This window comes from Mastigoproctus giganteus, chromosome 8 (assembly GCF_048544385.1).
Source record: "Mastigoproctus giganteus isolate SK-2022 chromosome 8, ASM4854438v1, whole genome shotgun sequence".
In the NCBI taxonomy this organism is placed as follows: Eukaryota; Metazoa; Arthropoda; class Arachnida; order Uropygi; family Thelyphonidae; genus Mastigoproctus; species Mastigoproctus giganteus.
This window is the reverse complement of record NC_143582.1, coordinates 136,791,043-136,814,512: the sequence shown is the minus strand read 5'-3', so window position 1 is coordinate 136,814,512 and position 23,470 is coordinate 136,791,043. Positions and strand designations below refer to the sequence as shown.

The 23,470-nt window shown below is 35.0% G+C and overlaps 1 protein-coding gene across 1 annotated transcript in view; it reads left to right on the top strand.

The window, feature by feature from the left end:
* Nucleotides 1-23,470, top strand: part of LOC150081843 (serine/threonine-protein kinase Tao-like) — a 187,552-nt gene that overhangs the window by 139,399 nt on the left and 24,683 nt on the right. Inside the window, exon 6 of the mRNA XM_090380340.1 lies at nucleotides 20,277-20,426. Within this exon, the coding sequence (XP_090236466.1) occupies nucleotides 20,277-20,426 (150 nt within the window). The remainder of the gene's footprint in view (nucleotides 1-20,276; nucleotides 20,427-23,470) is intronic.

Below are 23,470 nucleotides of genomic sequence, written 5' to 3'. Positions count from 1 at the left end.
GCAGTTATTCCATTTGTATTTGGCATATATAATCTCTCAAAATGCACATATCTCTCTCTCTCTCTCTCGTCCATAGTAGCCAATCATTTAATTTTACACTTTTTTTTTTTTTTTTTGATAGTCTCAAATAAAAAAATATAGCCATGGTCTGAGGCAAAATTATCTTTCCTTTCCAACAATTACAGAGCATGCAGTATAATATGTCAGTGATTTCTTCCCTCAATTTTAGGGAATTATTCAGCTTCTTACTGCTGCTGTCAACAGATAGACGCCTGTGCCATTATCATTCTTCTTTTGCCTAACCCCCTTATAAATTGCCCTGTCTTTGCTAAGATATGATCGCTTCAACCTTCTGATTAAGTTTTATCAAAATATTGATGGCTGGGGGCCTGTATATTGGGGATATTCTTTTATGAAGTTTTCCGAAGTTTTCTTTCTTTGGTTCTTCAGTTCTTTGTTTATTGTGATGTGAATAGTTTTGGGCTACAGCCTTTCAGCCCATTTCTGCATTGATGACTATAGTGTTCCTTCATTTTAATACGTACTATTCTGTTATGGTTCCTGATAAGATGATGTCCTAGCAGATGAGATCCCAACTTTATTTAATTTTACAGGTATATCCCACTTAATAACAGGATATTATGCTTAGCCTGTTTCCATAGAAACAGGCTAAGCATAATTTCCATAGAAACAGGCTAAGCATAATATCATTTAAATAGCAATTTTCCTATACCCTTTTTTACATGTTATGTTAGTTGCATTCTTTAAAAAAAAAAATTAAGTATTAATTTTAATACAGTTGGTTCCAAATATTAGAATCACATTGGGAAATTAAATTGATTCAGTTAACAGTTCTTTTTTTTTTGTAAAACTGTTCAAAGAAACCTTTTTATTTTCAGTATAGAAATTCTAAATTGTATAAATCACATACAGTAAATTAATTTGAAAATATACATATTTAAGTGTAGGGTGCATATGTCCGTTCTGATATTCCCTGTCAAAGACTTGGCAATTTGGAATCTCCTCTCTTTGATCTTCTCTGGCTTAAAATCTCTCTACCTCATTGTGTCAAATTCATCTGTTGTCTCTACCGTTCTCCCAACTCCACTAATCACTTAGAGCTCTTTGACTTTCTCCAGTCCAATTTTCCTAACCAGTGAGATAATTTTCCTTGGTGATTTTAATGTTCACAGCTCCAGCTGGCTTCTGTTTTCTAGTCACACCTACCCAGCAGGTTGAGATGCTGAGGCTTTTGTTACTAATGACCTTACATAGAGAAAGAGAGGCGCCTCCGTAGCCAGGTGAGAAGGAGCAGCAGTGCGTAGCACACGCTTCTTGATTAGACCGGGGTTCGAGCCCGTCACCACCAAATACGGAAGATGCGGAAAGGTCAGTGAATGACCACCGCATATCCCGGAGCAATATGGCCTTAGTTGCTAATGCTCCTAAAAAAAAAAAAAAACCCTTACATAGATTGTTCATTTACCTACAAGAATACAGGACAATCCTAACCATATAGCCAATACGCTTGATCTTTTTCTTACGAACAACCCTTCTAAGTACACGGTCGAAGTGAGAGGTCCTTTAGGCACTTCAGATCACAACTTGGTGATTGTCTCTACTCCAATGGAACCTTTATCTCATGGCTATTCCCAATCTCGTGTTTGGCATTACAAGAATGCAAAATGGGATGACCTGCAACACTTCTTTTCTTCTTTTCCTTGGTCGGATTACTGTTTCAAAACTTCTGATGTCAACATTTGCTCAGATCGTGTCAGTGAAATTATTCTTGAATGAATGGAATCCTTTATCCCACACTCCACTTTAAAATCTCGTCCTTTATCTAAACCTTGGTTTTCCAATAAATGTTCTAAGGCTGTTCAAGAGAAGAATGTTGCATATCGTAATTGGCTTGTTTCTAATTCTTCAGTTAGATTTTCTGCCTACACCAAAGCTCGCAACAAATGTAAAGCAGTTATTAATCAGTCCAAACTAGAGTTTGAACAGGCTAAGAGTAGAAAACTTGCTTCTTGCCCTAATGGTAGCCGAGCATTCTTGTCTCTTGCCAAAGCTATTGGCTGCAACTTTTGCCCATCTCTGCTCCCACCTCTGTCCAAACCAGATGGTTCTGTTGTCACTTCAGCCAAGGATAAAGCTGACCTGCTAGCATCCCATTTTTCTTCCAAATCATGTATTAATAATCTTGGTAAAACACCTCCCACCATTCCCAACACACCCCATTCAATGCCTCCTGTGGTCTTCTGTCAAAAGGATATCAGAAGGATTTTGATGAATCTTGATGCTAAGAAAGCTCCAGGTCCCGATGGTATTTCTCCACTTGTTCTCAAAACCTGTACTTCTGAACTTACTCCTATTCTTTGCAGCCTTTTTCACTTTCTTATTCCAAAGGTGTTTTCCTTCTGCTTGGAAATTTGCTCATATCGAGCCAGTTCCTAAAAAGGGTGACAAATCTCTTCCATCCAGTTATCGTCCCATTGCAATTACTTTTACTCTTTCTAAAGTAATGGAGAAATCAATTAACCGCCAACTCTTAAACTACCTAGAAACCTTCCGTCTGATCAACGATCGCCAGTATGGATTCCATCAGTGTCGATCCACTGGTGATATTCTGGCTTATGTTACCCATTTATGGACTAATTCAATGGAAAGGTTTGGTGAAACACAAGTAGTTGCTCGTGAAATCTCAAAGGCTTTCGATCGTGTTTGGCATAAAGGTCTTCTAAACCAGCTTCCATCTTATGGTTTTCCAACGGTTTTTAGTAATTGGTTATCCAGTTTTCTCTCTGATCGCTCGTGTCCCCCAAGGTTCAGTTCTTTCCCCCACTCTTTTCCTCTTGTATATTAATGACCTTCTTCCATTGACTGGAAATCCTATCCATAGTTTTGCCGATGATAGCACATTGCATTTCACTTTCATTTTGAGAAACCTTGTCCTGCTCAATCAGCTTCAACTTCTTGAAAATCAGCTACCAATTCCTTAAATGCCGATCTTCAGGTAATTCTCCAGTGGGCAAAGACAACTTAGTTGATTTAAACCCTTCTAAAACTCAGTCTTGTCTTATATCTCCCAAAAAGGATTCTTCTGCTCCTGTGCTTATCTTTAGTGGCAATCCAATTTCTAGGCAAAATGATATCTCTTTTGGTGGATTACCCTGACTTCTAATCTCTCTTGGCACAAGCACATTACAAATATTGCTTCCTCTGCATCTAAAAAACTTGGGTTTTTTCTTTCTGGAATCTATTGCTGAATTAGCAAAATGGTTAAATTACTACAATCAGGAGACCTCGAGACATCAAACCAGAACAATTTGAAAAACTGATAAAATTGACAACCTTTAATGGAATACAAATATAAATTGCATTATTACTGAAACTTATTAGCCCAACTAATAGAAAAATGTACTTATCTGCAAAAAAAAGATCTAAAACTCCCAAACACTTCCTCATTCATTTCACAAATATATGTGGTCTCAGTTCGAGTTGTGATGTCCGTTTTCAATTAATCTGCCAAGTCCTACTTTTTTTGATGGGATCCCAGTTATTGGTTGCCTCAGTCACTGCTCATGTCACCTGTTCTAATTATTTGCTGTGTCTTTTGCCTCAAGGTGGTGCTTGTGTATATGTCTGCTGCTCTGATATTACCTCTCAAAGATTTAGTAATTTAGAATCTGTCTCCTCTTTTTGATTTTCTCTGGCTTACCCCTTTCTGTTAAATTCATCTGTTACCTTTATTGTTGTCCAAATTCCAGTAATCACTTGGAACTCTTTGGCTTGCTTTCTTTAAAATGTACCTTTTTCAGTCCAAATTTTCTAACAGTGAGGAAATTTTCCTTGGTGATTTTAATGTTCACAACTGAAGCTGGCTTTAGCTTTCTAGTCACACAGACCTAGATGGACAAGGTGCTGAGGCTTTTGTAATAACTAATAACCTTGCATGGATTGTTCATTTACCTACCAGAATACCAGAAAATCCAAATCTCACTCAGCACTTATGTTTTTCTCACAGACAACCCTTTAAAGTACATTGTTGTGATGAGTGGTCCTCTAGATGCTCCAGACCACAACTTGGTGATATTCTATTCTCCAGTGGAGCCTTTCTCTTGGGGCTACTCTCAGACTCATATTGTTTGGCCTTACAAGAATGCCGATTGGGATGATCTGTGAGATTCTGTCCTTTTCCTTGGATTACTGTTTTAAATATGATATCATGTTTGTTCAGATCACATCAGTGAAATTACGGTTAGAGATGAAATCCTTTATTCCATGCTCCACCTTAAAATTTCATCCTCTGTCTAAACCTTTAATATCCAATAAATGTGCTAATGCTGTTCAAGAAAAGGATGTTGCTTATCTTGAACAGCATATGGTTTGCATCCAATCTCCATGTTAATTTTCTGCTTACACCAAAGTTGCAACAATCAAAAGTAGATTTTGACCGTGCTAGGAGTGGGAAAATTTGTTTGTCCAAGTGGTAGTCAGGCATTCTGATCTGATGCCAAAGCTGTTGGTCGTCTATTGTCCACCTGTACTCCCATTTCTGTTAAAACTTGATGGTTCTTTTGCTTCCTCAGCTAAATATAAAGGCAACTTACTAGCATCTAAATTTTTTCTAACTGTTACATACAGGAACTCCCCGTCTTATGTAAGGGTTGCGTTCCATGGAACACTATATAAGTCAGATTTTACTTTAGTCGGAATTTCTCCTATGCTTGTGCAGCACTCGCAACTATGTTCGCTGAATTGATTGAATCAAAAAAGAAATGTTCGACGAAATATAAATAGAATTATTTATTGTATTTATTCAATTTTTTTATCTCGTGCGCAGGAAAAATTACAGAAGCATGCAAGTTTTACAAAAAATTTCAAAATTATAAAATTGCAAAAAAAAAAAAAAAAAAGGAGACAGGTATAACGTCATTTTGCTCAGCCTTACGAAAGAACATATTAATGGATGACTGGACGGTGGCTTTTTTTTTTTTTTTTTTTTATTTCCCTCTCATCGTAGATTTCTTTGTAGCAAGCTTATCAGTCACCACTCTGTTAACTTAAGAATTGTTCACTGTCAGGATCCAGCTTCTTAAACCTTGCCATATCTGATGCAATTTCACAAAATATCCTTGCCATCTCTCTGGTGATGAAGCACCTCAGCTCCTCATTTAGTTCATCTTGAGCTTCATATGCATTTTCTTCTTTCACTATCACTGCCTGCAAGTCAATAAGTTCTTTGTTAGATTAATTCCTTCTCTTCTTCCTCTATTAACTCCTCCACATCTTTGGCATCAACCTCCAACTGAAGTAGCTCTGCAACCTTAACAATCTTGTCTGTAACCTCTTCATATGATTCGTCTTTTTCAAACCCTTTGAAGCCTTTTATGTGCCGTGGGCATATTTTCTTCCATATGTCGTTTAAACTTTTAGTAATTTCTTCCCAGGCCTTATTAATGTTTAAGATGGTGTGGTAATGTACAAGTTAGTGCATTTGCATTATTTCTGTACATAGCAAACTACATAAGTAGTTATAAATTGGCATCATTAAGTATATCTCATATTGTGAATACCTTCCCTTCACAACGAGTTGCCATGATATTGCACCATGATATTCAAATAAGTAACTCTTCATTATGGGAGAAGACTATTGTTACTTATTCTCAGCGGATACTATCACCCATATGGCACCGTTTCGGGCTTATTGGCTCCTCATCAGTGGGTGGGCAGGTACCTTGGTGTTGCACTGATGACAACCCAAATGCTCCCCTATCCTATCCATAAACTATAAAAAAAAAATGACATTCAAACAAACAATTGGCACCTATTTTATCTGTTTGCCCCCCCCCCCCCTCAAAACCTGACTAAGCCACTGACTGTAATCATTAGTAATCGTTAATTTCAGTAATGCTGTGATAGACTTATTTGTTTACCTTAACATGATTCCTATACTGTACTGTATTGGATTTTGATAATAGGGAGATCTTTGCTGATGCTGAGGACAGCCCTTAGTATTTAACCCTCATATTCATCTTAGAGACAAATACTGTTATCCACGGTTCTGCATTAATTAATATTTTTAAATTTTTTAATAGAACACGAATATCCTATAAGTTTAGAAATCTGAGATGCTATTCAATAGCTATTTTGAAGCTTTTTTGATTTCTCATCAAAGATATTTGAACTGTTACATAATTGCACAAAGTACATATTTGTGTAAGTGAACAATCAAGTGGGGTACAGAAATAAAACCTTCACATAAATAACACTGTTGTAGGTACCTTAAAATAGCCAAACAGTAAAGCATATGAATTTTATTTTCAGCTAATTGAAAATCAAATGTTCATGCCTAATGGGGATGGTTCCACTTTGACAAACCAAAACTCCATGAAATTTCCATCGGTTATCACATGATTTCACTGTGCTATTTCTGTTAAGATAATATAGCCCATAATCTTATGGGCTATATTAAAGGCATGAGAATAGATTGAAACATTGTGTATTGTTGGCTTTGTTAAAATGGAACCATCCCTAGTAGGCCTCTAACCATAATCATGAAAGAAAGGACAACTGCAGAATTAAAATGGAATATTTTTATTTTTTTATATTTTATTAATCTAATTGTGTCACGAACAGTGAAGATTCACCTATTGTTGATGCAGGTGGTTGAAGTAGCTTAAAAATGAGTCAGTGGATATGGGTTCTTTTTCTTGCGCCTCCACTCCTCTCTCTCTCTCTCTCTCTCTCTCTCCCCCCCCCTACAGCAGGTAGATTTTTTTTTTCATGTCCCTGTTAATTCTGCTATTTCATAAAGTCTTTATCTTTCCCATGTGGGTTAATGCTCGTGGCATATCATTGTTTGCTCTTAATTTTTCGGGTTGCAAGATTAGCATTTTTTCAACAATGTCTTTTCATTCTTTTGTTTAAAGTAGTACTTCGGTAGTCAAATTTTTAGGCAATTTAAGTAAATTGACCACATCAGCCTCCTTTGGTAATATCTGTTGTGTTCTTTATATATTTTCTGTAGGCTCTTCAATTAAAGGTAATTGTGGATACCATCTGACCATACTTTTCTCCAGGAACCATTTATATTTCACGGTATCTAAACTTTCCATGCTACTGTTTCCTTTCATAAGTGTTTTTAATCTATTTTAAAGGGCCTGTCATAGCAAATCAGTAAAGATAACAAGTTAAAAATAGCATATACCAGGCCTTCTGCTTACTGTTTCCTTTTGGCAGTGAATGTCCACAACAAAGATTCGTTTTTACACGGTTGGGGACAGTGCTCTTTTATTGCATGTTTTTTAATATTTGTGGAAAATATATATAAGATGTCGTTATGACACAATGAGGGATGTCACAAATTCTAATATTGGTGGTTATTTTCAAGTGTTGCTATAATGAAATGTTGTTAAGTGGAGGTATGCCTGCACTGTGTCCGTCATCCTTTTGTATTTTATTTCACAAGTCTAGCAACCTTCAAAAGCACTAGCTGGAGAGGAGACAAGATAGTCTGTCTGAGCAAGCTGTTGAACTTCTGCAATTGCTTAATATTTTTGAATCTCAGTACAGTATAGCATAAGATTTTTGTCTCCTGCATATATTTTTCACTCTTTGCATACATATTTCATATAAGTAATGATGATTATTGTAGAACTAAAAAAAGACGGTGGTAGTGGGAGATCATTACAATCATTAATACCAGTACATGAATATGTAAGAAAAGAAAGGAAAAAACTGACTCGAGAAAATAATATATAAAGGTCTTTGAGATAACAGAAGAGGAGAAAAAACGGTATGTACTGGAACTTAAGAACAAGTTTGATCTTCTGCAGACTGCTCAGGACCAAGATATTGATGAGGAATATTACAACTTTCTGAAAGTGATAAAGCCCAAGAAACCTATAGGTAAAAAGAAATCCAAAGAATAAAAAATTAGTCAGGCACTTGTCATGATGAACTGAAGACGACAAATGAAGAGCAAGATAAACACTGACAAGGAGAAAATTGAGTATACTGAGTTGTGCAAAGCAATTAGAAAGGGACTCAGAGAGGACATAAGAAGATTTAACACAAGAAAAGTAGAACAAGCATTAATGGAAAACAAAAGACTTAATCAGTAGTCATGAGCAGTAATACAGAAAGACATATGATACTGAAACTGAAGAATAGCGATGGCGTACTTATAATTAGCAGAGAAGGCATAATTAAAATAGCAGAAGACTACTATAGAGAATTATACAAGTACCGAGGGAATGATGCCAGCAGTGGGGAAGATGAATCGCAAATTAGTAATGCGTACGACATACCCAATATCCTTTCTGATGAAGTAGAACATTCTTTGAAGAAAATTAAAAATCAGAAAGTCCTGGGGGAAGATGAAGTTATTGTACAGTTGTTCAAATTGGGAGGAAGAGACATGACACAGAAACTGGCAAGACTCTTCGCAAAATGCATTAGAAAAGCCGTATTGCCTAAGGAGTGGAATAATGAATCATAGTTTTGCTGCATAAGAAAGGAGATAAATCAGAAATTGGAAATTATAGACCAATTAGCTTGTTATCTCACATCTACAGGTTGTTCACAAGGGTTGTTACTAACAGATTAGAAAGAATACTTGATGAGAATCAGCTGAAAGAGCAAGCTGGCTTTAGGACAGGATTATCAACTATGGATCACCTTCGCGTAATATCACAGCTAATGGAGAAAGCAAATAAATATAAAACACTGTTATGTCTGGCATTTGTGGATTATGAAAAGGCATTTGACTCCATACAGCACAGCATAAGGCAATGTTTCGGGCACTGGAAAGACAAGGCATAGATACCCCATATATTATGATTTTGAAGAAAATATATGAGAATGCTACCTCCTTTATTAGCCTTGACAAAGACAGTAGCAAATTTAAAATTGAGAAAGGAGTTCAACAAGGAGACAAAATATCTTCAAAGTTGTTTACTGCTGCCCTTGAGGAAGCTTTCAGAAGATTAGACTGGTTGCAGAAAGGAGTCAATGTGAATGGAGAGTACCTAAACCATTTACGATTTGCAGATGACATTGTAGTCATAAGCAATGATCCCAAAGAATTAGAGGAAAATCTTAATCAGTTATGTAGAGTTAGTAAGGATTTTGGACTAAAAATGAATATGGCTATAACAAAAGTAATGATCAACAAGTATGGCACAGAAAGGGATAAATGATTGAAGGAGCAATAATTGAAAAGGTGGAGTCATATACTTATCTGGGAAAAGTTAATAGTTGTAATAATGAAAAATGGCTGGAAGTCGAGAGAAAAATAAATTTTGGATGGATACCATTCAGGAAATATAGTTACCTACTGAAGAGCAATATCCCAGTTTTTCTGAAGCGTAAAATTATGAACCAATGTATACCTCCCACCATGGCTTATGGAAGTGAAACTTGGGCACTCACCAAAAGAATAGAAGAGAAGCTGAGAACTACACAGCAAAGAATGGAACAAATTATATTGGGAATCTGAAGAGAAACACATGGATTCTTTTTTTTTTTTTTTGATTCGATCAAAAATGGCTCTTCACTCAAAAAAGGTTGTCAACCCCTTGTCTATACAATATGTTTTATTTTAATATATGTATGTGTTATGGCTTATCGTATACTGTGTCTTTTATTATTACCACTATCAGCACCAGCACTACTATTTCGCTTTGGACCCATGATCGCTTGAATTTTTAAAAATATATTTTTAAGTCACCAAATGCAGAACTACTCTTAATGGTGTCTATAAAACAACTTACCACGTTTGTTGTTGTGTGATGCGAAAGATCGGTCGGGTGCATTTTCTGCTGTGTGTTCTCAATGCTGCTATTATCTGTTTCAGGTAGTTTTGTGACTGGAAGAGAAAGGGATGGAGAAGCTTCCCTTTCCCATACCCTAAGTGAACCAGCGGTTGACTGTCTAAGATAACCCAGGCAAAGCAAGTGATGATCCTATTATATTATAATGGGGGAAATCACTGATTTCTTTCCCATGAGAAAGCATTCTACGTGGCTTGCCATGTAAACCAACCATTTTTTTACTGACTAGATTAGTTTTATTAACCAAGAACAGTTCAGTATAATTATCATATAATAATTTTCTGATAATTATTGTAATAAATACATTTTTTAAAAATTTATTTAAATTTTACAATTATGTGCACTATATGTTTGGCATATTGTTTTATAAGGAACTCTATCTGTTGGTGACTTCGTTATAGCGATCGTTTGTAAACCGAGAACAAACGTTTATAAAACCTTTGTAGAGCATTTGTAAACGTAACAAACATTCAATTAGGTACAAATTAATGTGACTTTTGCTGCTAAACTTCTTGAGTCAGTCTCTCAACGTCATGGAGTGCAAAAATTTTTTTTTTGATGTGGATGCAATGATTTATTCAGTTGTCAGCACTTAGCATTAGCATTAGTAGAGGCATTTGATGCAAGAAAGCAAGCTTATGCAGCATCAGCCAAAAAAAAAAAAAAAAAAAAAAACCCACTTCCACTTCACCCCTCTGTTCGTTCAAAATACCTGTCCAGCTGAGCCTTAAACTTATTTAGGCTATCAACCTCCACCACAAGGGATGGAAGTCTGTTCCACCAACCAACCACCCTCTGGCTAAAGGCAAATTTCCGCACGTCTATCCTACATCTGTCTTTCCTCAATTTGAATTTATGCCCTCTCAGGTGATTTTTCTGAGCTAGAGGAAGAATCCCATCAGCATTGAGCATGCTTAAACCATTCAAGGCTTTATACACCTCTATCAGATCACCTCGCTGGTGCCTAGTCTCCAGACACTGTAATTTGCAAAACTTAAGCCTTTCTTCGTAAGAGCACCCCTTTGTTCCATTCACTAATCTTGTTGCCCTTCTCTGTACTTGTTCCAGCAGCTCTACATCCTTCTTGAAATGAGGTCTCCAGACCTGTATACAGTACTCTAGGTGTGGCCTGACCATCGCCTTATAAAATAGAATAATCACCTCCTTATCCCTGCTTGAAAAATTCCTGTATATCATTGACAATACTCCATGAGCTACTCTTGCAGCCCGTCTGCACTGCTCAGAGAACTTCATATCTGCCTGCACAACCACCCCCAAGTCCCTTTCATTCTCTACCACTAAAATTAGTGTAGGATAATCGGTACTGTTACTATGGCTAACAACCGGGAAAGTATTTGAGGGGCGTTTTCAGTTGGGGATATGCTTAGTCGGTTTCTGAAAATATGACACTTAGAAACTCATTTTGGGGGGGGGGTGCTCCTGCTCTCTCTCTCACTAATTATTTACAATGAATATTATGCATTTAAATACACATTAATACATATTTGAATACTCATTATAATGTGTGTGCCTTGGGTAACTTAGCACCATTGTTATAGCTGAAAATACAATTTGCCCACCTCATGCCCCATTTTAATAAGAATATGCATTGATTAAGAGAAGAACAATATTACAAAAGCACTTTATAACATCAGTATTCAAAAGCAAAAAAATGATGTTATAAACAAATTTTGTTTCAATACGTTACTGTTTTGCCACCAGTGGACAAAATGAGTTAAGTATTTTAAAGCAGATGCACTATTACCGCAGTGTTTTTTTTTTATTTTTATTTTAAATAAAGAATAAATACTTAAATAAGATTTAAGGATATTTATTATAAAATATGGCATTATTAACATATGCTCACTGAAGATTTAAAAATATCAGATAAACTACACACTTTGCGTACTTTATCCGATATTCTATAAAGAATGTACTGTTTACAAAAATTTATAACTGAATATATCGCGACTATATTTGGTTCCTCCCTTCCTTCTCAGGGGAAATGGGTTACTTTTGTGAATTTGTATGTGCAATTAACATTTCATTGATGTTGCTTCACTAAATGAGGGAGATAGGGGAGAAACTTTTGAGTAATTACAATTGGATAACACTTTTTTTTTTAATTGTCTAATTGAGTGGATATATCTTGGAAGAGAGTACAGTCACTCAATGGTTCATACTTTGAAAATCACTACGGTACCCGTCTCCTCTGTGAAGTATTTAGTTTGTTTTTGTCAGTGGCTATTGGGAAGGCGCCTCCGTAGCCAGGTGGGCAGGAGCGGCAGTGCGTAGCACATGCTTCTTGATTAGACTGGGATGCGGAAAGGTCAGGGAATGACCACCGCATATCTCTGGAGCAATATGGCCTTAGTTGCTAATGCTCCTAAAAACCAAATAAACAAACAAGCTATTGGGAAATTTGTGTTTTTCAATAAAAGAATTTTTTAATAGAGTAAAATCCCATTGAAATGAATACTCTTTAAACAAAAAAATATTTCTAGATCTGGACTGATCACTTTTATTATCCATGCTTTGAAAATCTTGTTTCAGTGAATAGCATTGGTGAAAATTCTATACAATTATTCTGTGAAAAATTCTATACAATGATTCTGTGAAAAATTCTATACAAATTCTATGAAAAATTTTATACAATTTTATGAATAGGCAGAATGAAAATTTTGCCTATTCATAAAATATACCAGTTAAAAAAAAAAAAAAAAAAAAAAAGTATAAAAAATAAATAATAATAATTTTGAACAATTGTGGATGGCACACTTTAGCCATATTGTAAACATGGCTATGGAAAAAATGTCTTGGGGGGGGGGGGGGGTGAAAAATTCAGTAAAAGATTTAATGCTACACCATTTCCTGTTTTCCAGCCTTTTAAATGATTGAGCTTTTTACCCTTACCCACATTTTCAAATTCATTAACACTGAATTTTGTATCAATAAGGAGGGAAAAAAAAGTTATGCATTAAAAACAAATTGGCATGTTAATATATAAGGTAATAACAAACTGTATTTACTGCTAATTTTCTGAATATGTGGAATTTCTTATAAATAAAATGCTTTCAAAACAACAGTTATGCTCTTATTAAAATATTTTTTACCTTTGTAGTACACATTTTTCATAATATATTAATTGTTGATTTAAAAGTTGATGAAATTGTTTTTTTTTTTACTTAATAATAGAAAAGTACAGTAGAATTTATTTATACAAATTAATTTCAGTAAGATTTGTTAGAACAATTTCATTACAATGAAATGATCCTTGAAGTTTCGTGTAAAAGAATTTTACTGTATTCATTTGGCCGACATGAGATACATGTGATCAGTATAAACCTATTTTGTTTTATCAGTTTACATTGCATAAGTTTCTTTAAACACACACACACACACACACACACACACACACACACACACACACACACACACACACACACACACACACACACACACACACAGTGATGAGCCAAAACATTATGATTAGCGAGTCTTTATGCAAATCGAAGCAACTGCAAGTGAACTACGGTGTGGGTTGGGACATGGTATAAAAAAACACCTGATAGTGAGCTCCATTAATCAGTGTTACTCTTGTTCTTCAGATGTGAAAGGCAGCAGACTTACGCAAAGTGAGTTTGACAAAGGCAAAATTGTAATGGCCAGATGACTACATCAGAGCATATCTGAAACGACACAGCTAGTGGGATGCTTGCAGTCAGTCGTGGTTAGCGTCTACTGAAAGTGATCCGAGGAGGGGGAACCCACAAACTGTCGGCGAGGTGTTGAACAACCACGACTCATCGATGCTCAAGGTGAGCAAAGGCTCTCCTGGATGGTATGCGGAAACAGAAGGGAGACTGTGGCGCAACTAGCCAGTAATTGGAATTCTGGTGACGGGAGTAATGTGTCACAACACACGGTACATCCGACCCTGCTGAAAATGGAGCTGCATAGCCATAGGCCACTCCGAGTGCCCATGCTAACCACGGTTCACCAGTGACAGCGCCTACAATGGGCACACGAGCATTGGAACTGGACCTTGAGTGATTGGGAGAAAGTCGACTGGTCTGATGAATTAAGTTTCCTTTGCACCATGTGGACAGCTCAATACGTTTGCATCGTTTATCTGGGGAAGGTGCCTGCCTGCACCATGGATACATGTGCATTGTTTACCTGGGGATGGTGGCTGCACCGTGGGATGAAAACAAGCCAGTGGTGTCATGCTTTGGGTGATGTTATGTTGGGATACCCTGGGTTCAGTCATCCATGTGCAGGGCATTCTGATGTCTACCACCTATCTAAACATCATTGTAGACCAGTGTTTCCCACCCTTTATTTTACCACGCCCCACCTAAGTCTTTCTAAAATTCTGATTCTATGTAATGTTGGGAAACACCGATATACATATTTTTTATATTCAAAAATTGAATTATTCCCTAAATGAAGCCTAATTACAACTTGTTCAGGACACAAGACTTAGGTTTTAGGAAGAAATCATTAGGAAATTATTAAGAAAAAAACAGTAAGTAAATTTTCAAAACATATAATAGACAACTAAAATTCAAGTACAAAATAATTTATATGAAAGATTTTTCTATAATATTTTAATTTTTAGTAATTATTATTTAATTGTTTATAATAATTTCAACATTCCATGTGAAGTCACTTCTAGATGAGTGCACTAAATTTAGTGAGACCCTTGTGCTTGATGCTTGCCGCAGAGAGATTTTATATTTATTTTATTATGTTTCGCCTTCAAATGTGCCTCAAGATGACCTCGCTTCATTGATTCGTTGGTCAAGCATTGTTGTCATAAAAGACAAAAAGGTGACCTTTGATCGTGGACAGCGGGTATGAGATGAAACCAAATTTTAAGTATTCCTCCGAATACCGACAAACTTTTTTTTTTTTTTACTCGCACTACTCATTTTACTGTGCAACTGAAAGAAATAAATATAAGATAAATCAAAAACTAAAAATAAACTATGCATTCAAGTTAGTTTAATTTTATTTTAATATATAAAAATTAATTATTAGTATGCTTTTTGAAAGAATAAATCACACAATTTACTGAATTCAGGCTATTAAATCTGTGGTCTCTGTGAACAAGCAGATGAGTCTAATTTGTCGAAAATGAGATAAGTGTACTATAATAAAGTATTTATTATTTACTATTATGTGACATGCAGATATCTTCGTTATTGTGGTTTTAGCGTGAGTAATAAATATTTGTATATTCGAATATATGCATGTTTATATGAGAGTGTGTGAGTTATTTTTCCTCTCCTGCAAATTTGAGTTTTTGGACTTATTTGCTTATTTACTGAGACCACAGAAATATACATAAATGACAAATACATACCATTGTGTATCACGGTTCTTCATTAATAATAATTCTGTGTGCAGACAAAATAATTATTTATTTTAATCTGAGATCGCCAAACCTATCCAAATATACAGTCACGACGCCCAAACGAGCATTTGTATGAAAGGAATTAGCTATTTCATATAACATGTGGAGTTTGCGGTTGGCTACAGTAGACAACCACTTTGCTTGCGCATTGCGCATGCCATAAGCAATCGTCCAATACAGTACGTACTATTTCTTCACTAGGCATAGTAAGCAATACTCTCCGAGCAAACTGTAGTTGATATTACTCCGAACTTTAAAGTGCAGCTCTATAGAAAGTACATTTAACGAATGCTTATTTCAAATTGAGATACCAACAATTCTTCTTTTGTACAAGTTAAATCATAGTAGGCGGTTATTTTAAACTCTAGAACGAGCAATTTTTGAATTGCCCCCCTGAACAATCAAATTTCCCCCATGTGGGGCGTGGGACCCACGTTGGGAAACACGGAGGTAGACCCTTTCGTGGCAATGGTTTTCCCCTCTGGCAGTGCAGTCTTTCAGCAGGATAATGCACCATAACACACCGCCCGGATTGTTCGAGACTGGTTAGCGGAACATGAGGAAGACTTCCCGGTATTTCCCCGACCTCCAAATTCCTCAGACATCAATCCCATCGAGCCTCTGTGGTTTGTGTTGGAACAGCAATTCCGATCTGCGGCGTCTCAACCACAGACTTACAGGAGTTAAAGGATCTGCTGGTTATGTGTTGGTACTAGATACCACAAGACACATTTAGAAATCTTGTATTGTCCATGCCTCGCTGAGTACGAGCTGTTTTGGCTGCGCGTGGAATCCAACATCATATTATGTAAGTGGTCATAATGTTTTGACTCATCGGTGTGTGTGTGTATATTTTTTTTTTTTTTAAATTATAATACCAACTGGATAAATTGGAGAATTTAAAATAAAAGTATTAGGGGTGAAAACTATACTCATTAGTTCAAAGGGCCAAGTATTTAGGTAATCTAAGTTGGACTTCTTTGTTGTACCCTATAAATAAACGCATATAATAAAATAAAGTAAAAATAAAATGAAATAGTAAAATTAAAATGATGATATAACTAATTATAGACATATGGATACATTGAATGGAACGTTAACTAGGGCTAGCTCCGCTCAGTATATCCCATCATCTGTGGCTATCTCTTTCTGTTTGCCATTTGCCAGTTTTTCTATGTTCAAATATACTGAGAATTTACTTTGAATATATAATCAAATTGGTTTAATTACTTTAATATACATTAAATTTAGCAGAAAACTGACAGAATAACTGCTAGCCCAACAGATAGCAGTGAAAATTAATAATAAAAATAATGGAAGTGACTTGTGAATAATATATGTGAGTACCAACTAATAATTTATGTAGTGAAAAGGAAGGCTTATGCCTAAAATTAAGGCGAAGAGGAATGAGGATAGTAATTGATCTCAATCTCCCTCGAATTGCTCTAATTGATAGTAATAGATCTCAATCTCCCTCAAATTGCTCTAATAGATTTTGAGGTATAAAAAATTAGAGTTAGAAAGCAAAAAAGCATAGAAACAGCATATTATATAGATATTTGGGATTTACCGGAAGCGTAACTGCCCGGTTATATTTGATGTAATTATAAGAAATTTTAGAATACCTAATGTATCATAAATCCAATAATGATTAGAAAATTATCTGATATATTAGTCTATCTATCATTGTCTTCCATGGAAATAATTGTTTAATTATTTATTCAAGTTGGTATTAAAGTAACAAATAATGAGAGGGTGCCGCTATCTCTCTTGGCCTTATCTTACAGCATTTTCTTATATTTACGAAATTTCTAATATTTGTTTAGGTTTTCAATTTTTAATTTCTAATTCTACTGTTTTCTGCATTATTCAAACATCTCATGTAGTTCAATTAATAATTTCATTTTAATTATTTAATTGTTCACATAATAACCAAAAGTTAGAGGGCGCTGCCGTCTTTCTTCAACATATATAAGGGCAGTAACCCTGAATATAAATCCTTTCAGCTATGTAGTCCACTACAAGAAGGTATAGTTCATTATCTATTTATTTAATTTCTGTTTTTACAGAAAACTAGTTTTGATTAACTAATTGAACGGCTATTTAAGTAAATGCGAATTTATTCTTACAATTTCCTATGGAGCTTCTATAATTTTATCTTATCCATATATTTTCCAATATATCAGATATTTTCTATTTTACTTAATTTTATATGTTATTCAAAAGACTTCTAATATATCAGATAATTTTCTAATCATTATTGGATTTATGATACATTAGGTATTCTAAAATTTCTTCTAATTACATCAAATATCACTACATACTGTAATACTAGGATCCTTACTAAAAGGTCAGGCAGTTACGCTCCCGGTAAATCCCAAGTATCTATATAATATGCTGTTTCTATGCTTTTGCTTTCTGCTTGCTAACTCTATTTTTTTATACCTCAAAATCTATTAGAGCAATTCGAGGGAGATTGAGGTCTATTACTATCTTTATTTCTCTTCGCCTTAATTTTAGGCATAAGCCTTCTTTTCACTACATAAATAAATAGTTGGTACTCACATATATTATTTATGATTCACTTCCATTAATTTTCACTGCTATCTGTTGGGCTAGCAGTTATTCTGCTAAATTTAATGTATATTAAAGTAATTAAACCAATTTGATTATATATTCACAGTAAATTCTCAGTATATTTGAACATAGAAAAACTGGTAAATGGCAAACAGAAAGAGACAGCCGCAGCTAATTATTGATGGGATATATTGAGTGGAGTTAACATTCCATTCAGTGTATCCATATATCTATAATTAGCTATATCATCATTTTAATTTTTTTATTTTATTCTATGTGTTTATTTATAGGGTACAACAAAGAAATCCAACTTAGGTTACCTAAATACTTGGCCCTTTGAACTAATGAGTATAGTTTTCACCCCTAATACTTTTATTCTGAATTCTCCAATTTATCCAGTTGGTATTATAATTAAAAAATGTTATATACAGACAGATGTAATGTACAATCATAAATTTGATGGCATTAATCTGTTCTGTTACTCTTTTTCTATTTCTCATATACAACAATACCTCGCTTAGCACGGCTTCAGACAGCACGGGTTTCACTATAACACTGTTTTCAATTGTTTAAGTCAAATCTACTGTACATATTAAAACTCATTCACCAAGACACATACTGTACATATATGCTGTGTTGCCATAGCCTAGGTGCATGTACATATATGCTGCTTTGTCGTAGCCTAGGTATGCGTATGTATATGCTGCAGTGCCAACTCTATTGTCTGACATGCACACATGCCAGTAGCAACGCGCAACAGTGTTTGGTATTCTTAATTCCATCCTGGCGAGATGATGTGACAGCTTTTCAAACTTTTCATTTAACAATTTATTTTTTTTACTCCTTTAAATACGATTTAAAATATATTTGCATCTTGGCTAAAAATTGCTGCTAACAACACGCGTTCTGTTTGGTAGCATGTTTTTCCCCATTTGGCAAATGATTTCACTGGTTTTGAATCGAAATTCAGAAAATTATCGAAGACATTGTGAAGATTGGGAAAGACTTGGGATTTGAAACTTTATACACTGCCAATGTATGTGACTGCATTGACTCAATGCAAATGACTTAGATTAAGCAGCTCTCTTTTAAATTGACAAGCAAACCGCATACGAAGAAGAGAAAAACAGTTCTGAAGTGGATAACCCTAATGTATCACCAAAGAACAGAAGAATTGGAGAAAGTTTTTCAGGTGGGGGTTTGACCTGGCCTGAGAGGCGATTATGAGTGGAGATCTGAGGTTGAGGGTGCCTCCGTGGGCAGGAGCGGCAGTGCGTAATCAAGAAGCACATGCTTCTTGATTAAACCGGGGTTCAAGCCCGTGACCACCAAATACGGAAGATGCAGAAAGGTCAAGGAGTGACCACCGCATATCCTCGGAGCAATATGGCCTTAGTTGCTAATGCTCCTAAAAACCAAATAATGTAACATCTGATGTTGAATGTAGCATCAAGATACGGCAATTTTACAAGATGGGATTCGATGCTGCAAAGATTTGTACTACGATAAAAAGAAGAGACAACTTCACCAGACTTTATTATTGAAATACCTAAATAAACAATAAGGCTCTTTTCTCTCATTTCAAATGATGTTACCTTTTCATTAATAAAATTTTTGCAATATTTTTATTTGAAATCCTTTTAATTGGCTATCAAGTGCAAATTGTTTATAGATTTATTATAATTTGTTTATAGACTGTTTCTCTGGTATGCATTCAATTAAAACTATAATTATTCCCCAATCAGTACGGTTTCACATAACATGGAACAGTTTCAGTACCAATTATCAGTGCTATGCAGGGTATTGCTGTATGTATATATGTATGTATATATACGTGCGTGTGTGTGTGTGTGTGTGTGTGTGTGTGTGTGTGTGTGTGTGTGTGTGTGTTCTTGAAGGTATTTTTATAGTTAAGAATGACAAGAGGAGAAACAAATTTAGGGAGTAACTGTTGGATGGAACAGTTACCATTGGATAAAACAGTTAACAGTATGGGAAGAAAGTTTTAGATCATTGGAATAAATAATCTCTGGATGTGCCTGAGGTAAAGAGGGTTTGCTAAAGTTTAAGGTGGAATTGGATGATCAAATTTTGTTGTTCAGAAAAGTTTTTTTTTTTTTTTTTTGTTAATTTAATATTATTTATTTTATTTATTTATTTTTTGGCAGGTGCTGAAAAAGTATGTGCTCTTGCGTAATTTAACTATTGTATACTATTATTGTGTTTAGGCAATTAAATAGAACTCCACATTTTAGGAATAATTACTCAAATTTTCTCCTTTAGCTCAATTTCCTACTTCACTAAGAACATAAGAGAATAAAATATGGAGAATTATACATATAAAAAAATTGTGCCCTTTATATCTTGAACTGTTTGTTCAAAATTTGTTTAAATTTTATATATATATATATATATTGTGTTTTTGTTGTTATTTTAAATAGTTCACAAGAAGCCCTTAAAAGAAGAAGAAATTTCTGCTATTTGTCAAGATGCACTTCAAGGACTTGATTATCTTCATTCATTAGGTAGAATACATAGGGATGTAAAAGCTGGAAATATTCTTCTTACAGAAAATGGAACAGTCAAATTAGGTTTGTACCAAGTTTTTAAGTTACTGTTGGGGCAGTGCGTAGCACATGCTTCTTGATTAGACCGGGGTTCAAGCCCATCACCACCAAATACAGAGGATGTGGAAAGGTCAATGAATGACCACCGCATATCCCGGAGCAATATGCCCTTAGTTGCTAATGCTCCTAAAAACCAAAATAATAATAACAACAACAATTATTGTATATTGTAATTAGTAGTCATCTCTTTCATTTCTAGAAATGAAAGAGAAATGTCTACAAAAAAAAAAAAAAAAAAAAACTGGTTACAATAATTTTATGTTCATCTTCAACCATTTAGCATCTGCACTGGGAATCGCTGCGCGATGTATTAGATAATTTTCTGTATCAATATCTGCTGTAGTTGCAGTGACAGCACACATTCATGGACTGGTGTGCCACTATAAATTACTAAGTTGTCCAACATATACAGACTGAGGACATGTAAATTCATGCATATGACCATTTCATTAAATACTAGACCATGTCATGTATGTATGTATGTCATTCATGAACTAGCTGCAAAAGAAAGACAACCATCATAATTGTGATGAAGCAGCTAAAAATGTTACCTCAGATCCAGATTTGTCTGAGCATATCACTTGGAGATGGGTCAGTCACAACAAAGTTGTGGTATGGATTAGTGTCACAAAGTGTCATCAGCAATTTGTGGAATTGGCGTTTAGAAACCTAGATTGTTTATAGACATGCAGTTCACAATTGTAGACTAACTATGCAGCTTCTCCTGTACCACCCACCCACCTGAGAATTCCAGATTTCATTTAGCAGTACTCCTTTAGTTTCTAGCATAGTTTGCTGTGTTATTATTGTGTTTTATGTTTATTACTTCCAAATTTAGTGTAAACGTTAGTCTGCTGGAGAAAATCTCCAAAATGTGTATCATTATAAAATCATAAGTTATTTGAAGAATTATTTGTTCTTTATATTCTGACTTAGCATGTGTTACTCTTTCAGTAAATTAATTTTTACTTGTCGTAGTATTCAGTGTCTCTTGATAATTTATGGTGCCTCTGTAGCCAGATGGGCAGGAGCGGCAGTGCATAGCACACGCTTCTTGATTAGACCCAGGTTCGAGCTCGTGACCACCAAATACGGAGGATGCGGAAAGGTCAGGGAATGACCACTGCATATTCTCGGAGCAATATGGTCTTAGTTGCTAATGCTCCTAAAAACCAAAAAATAACAACAACAATCTTGATAATTTATATCCATTGCATGCAACTTTTTTTTTCTTCTTTCCTTTCCTTTCTAACTTCATTAGCTTATCTAGTGCCTGATCCTTTCAAATCCTTTTAAGGTATAAAATGATGAGCTTTTAAATAAAGTTTTAGAAGATTTTCCATGTATTGGTAATATCACTAATTTTCCCCATATAATGGTCACGTGAAACTCAAAACATTGTGCAGATGAAAAATACTCTTGAATTTTACGACCTGTCTAAACTGGCTCTTGATATATACATAGGTATGGCATAGAATGAAAAGTAGAAATCTGAAAATATGTGTATGCCTATGCAGTATGTGACAGATTATTCAGTTTATAGCTATAAGTTAATTGTCATATTGGTCCATCTCACATCCATTCCCAGCTTTCTATCAGGGGTGACCCAGGCTGCATGTTATCAATTACCTGTTAGAAGGAAGGACCTAACGTCTTGTAGTAGGTGTTTGCCAAAGGTGATATGAGCTGGAAATAAAAATGGCTCATTTCCACAGCATGCAGTGGAAATGTGATATATTTAAGTGTATATTAGATTCACATGTATATCCATTATGTGAACTTATCAGTTCAGATCAAGGATATACAAAAATACTTAATCTGACCTGATATGCCCTGTACCAGCACGTGTACAAAAACATAATCATCAAAAATAATTCGACCATTATACACCTAACTGTTCCTATCTCCATCAAACAATACAGATCAGAGTACCACTTTTGTTGCTTCTCTTCTAATAAGTCAGAATAGTGTGAATAAAATGGGACTTGAATAAAGTGAACAGGAGGAAGAGTGCAGAAAGAATGTGCTAGGAGTCAAATGTAAGCTTCCATTAACTCACGAGTGCTCCACTATCAAAAATTTAAAATTATCTATTAGGGTGACATAAGTGTTAATTTAATATTCCTCTTTTTTATTATTTATTTAATTTTTTATTGATTATGATAGAATTGAAAAACATTTGGCCATGAAAAACCAAAATAATGGTAATAAATTAAAATACCTTCAGTTGTGCATCACCTACGCATGTAAAAGAAATCTGACATCTGCCCACTATCTCCTATAACACAATAATAATTATAAATTCAATCAGACGTAGACCCTCCTTCCTGAATCATATTGTCTCTAAAGGAATGGGAACCTTTGAATAAAGTTCCTGTATTTTATTTAAATTCATTCCTTTTGCCTTAATATTTTCATTTGCATTTCATTTTCCTTTTGAAACATTTTTATTTAATTTTACAAAATGGGCATAAAATAATCCTAAAGAAAGTCTATAATTGTATCATTAAATTCTCTCTCATTTAGGAAAAGTCTCATTTAGCACGCAAGGAGACTTTATTGATAATTTATATCCATCGCATACAACTTTTGTGTGTGTGTGTGTGTGTGTGTGTGTGTGTGTGTGTGTGTGTGTGTGTGCGCGCGCGCGCGCATGCGTGCACCCCCCCCTTTGAATTTGTGAGGTTTTGCTCTCTCTCTCTGTGTTTGTGAGAGAAAAAGAGAGAATTCCATTCTCAATGATGTTATTCTTTATACCAACAGATTTATGGTAAAACCATGAGTATCCCTGTCAGCTCCATTTTTGTCAATATTGCCATGGAGGAGCTGATATTTAAAGTTGATATTTTTTCAAATTTGTCAATTCTGATCTCACTCTGGTAGTGCTATGTTGTGTTTACAGTGATTAAGCAGGGTTTGGGAACTGTAATTCTGTGTTTTATTAATCACCCTCACCCATCCAATTTATTATGGAATTAGAGGCAGAGAATGGGTTTCCTTTTTCTAGA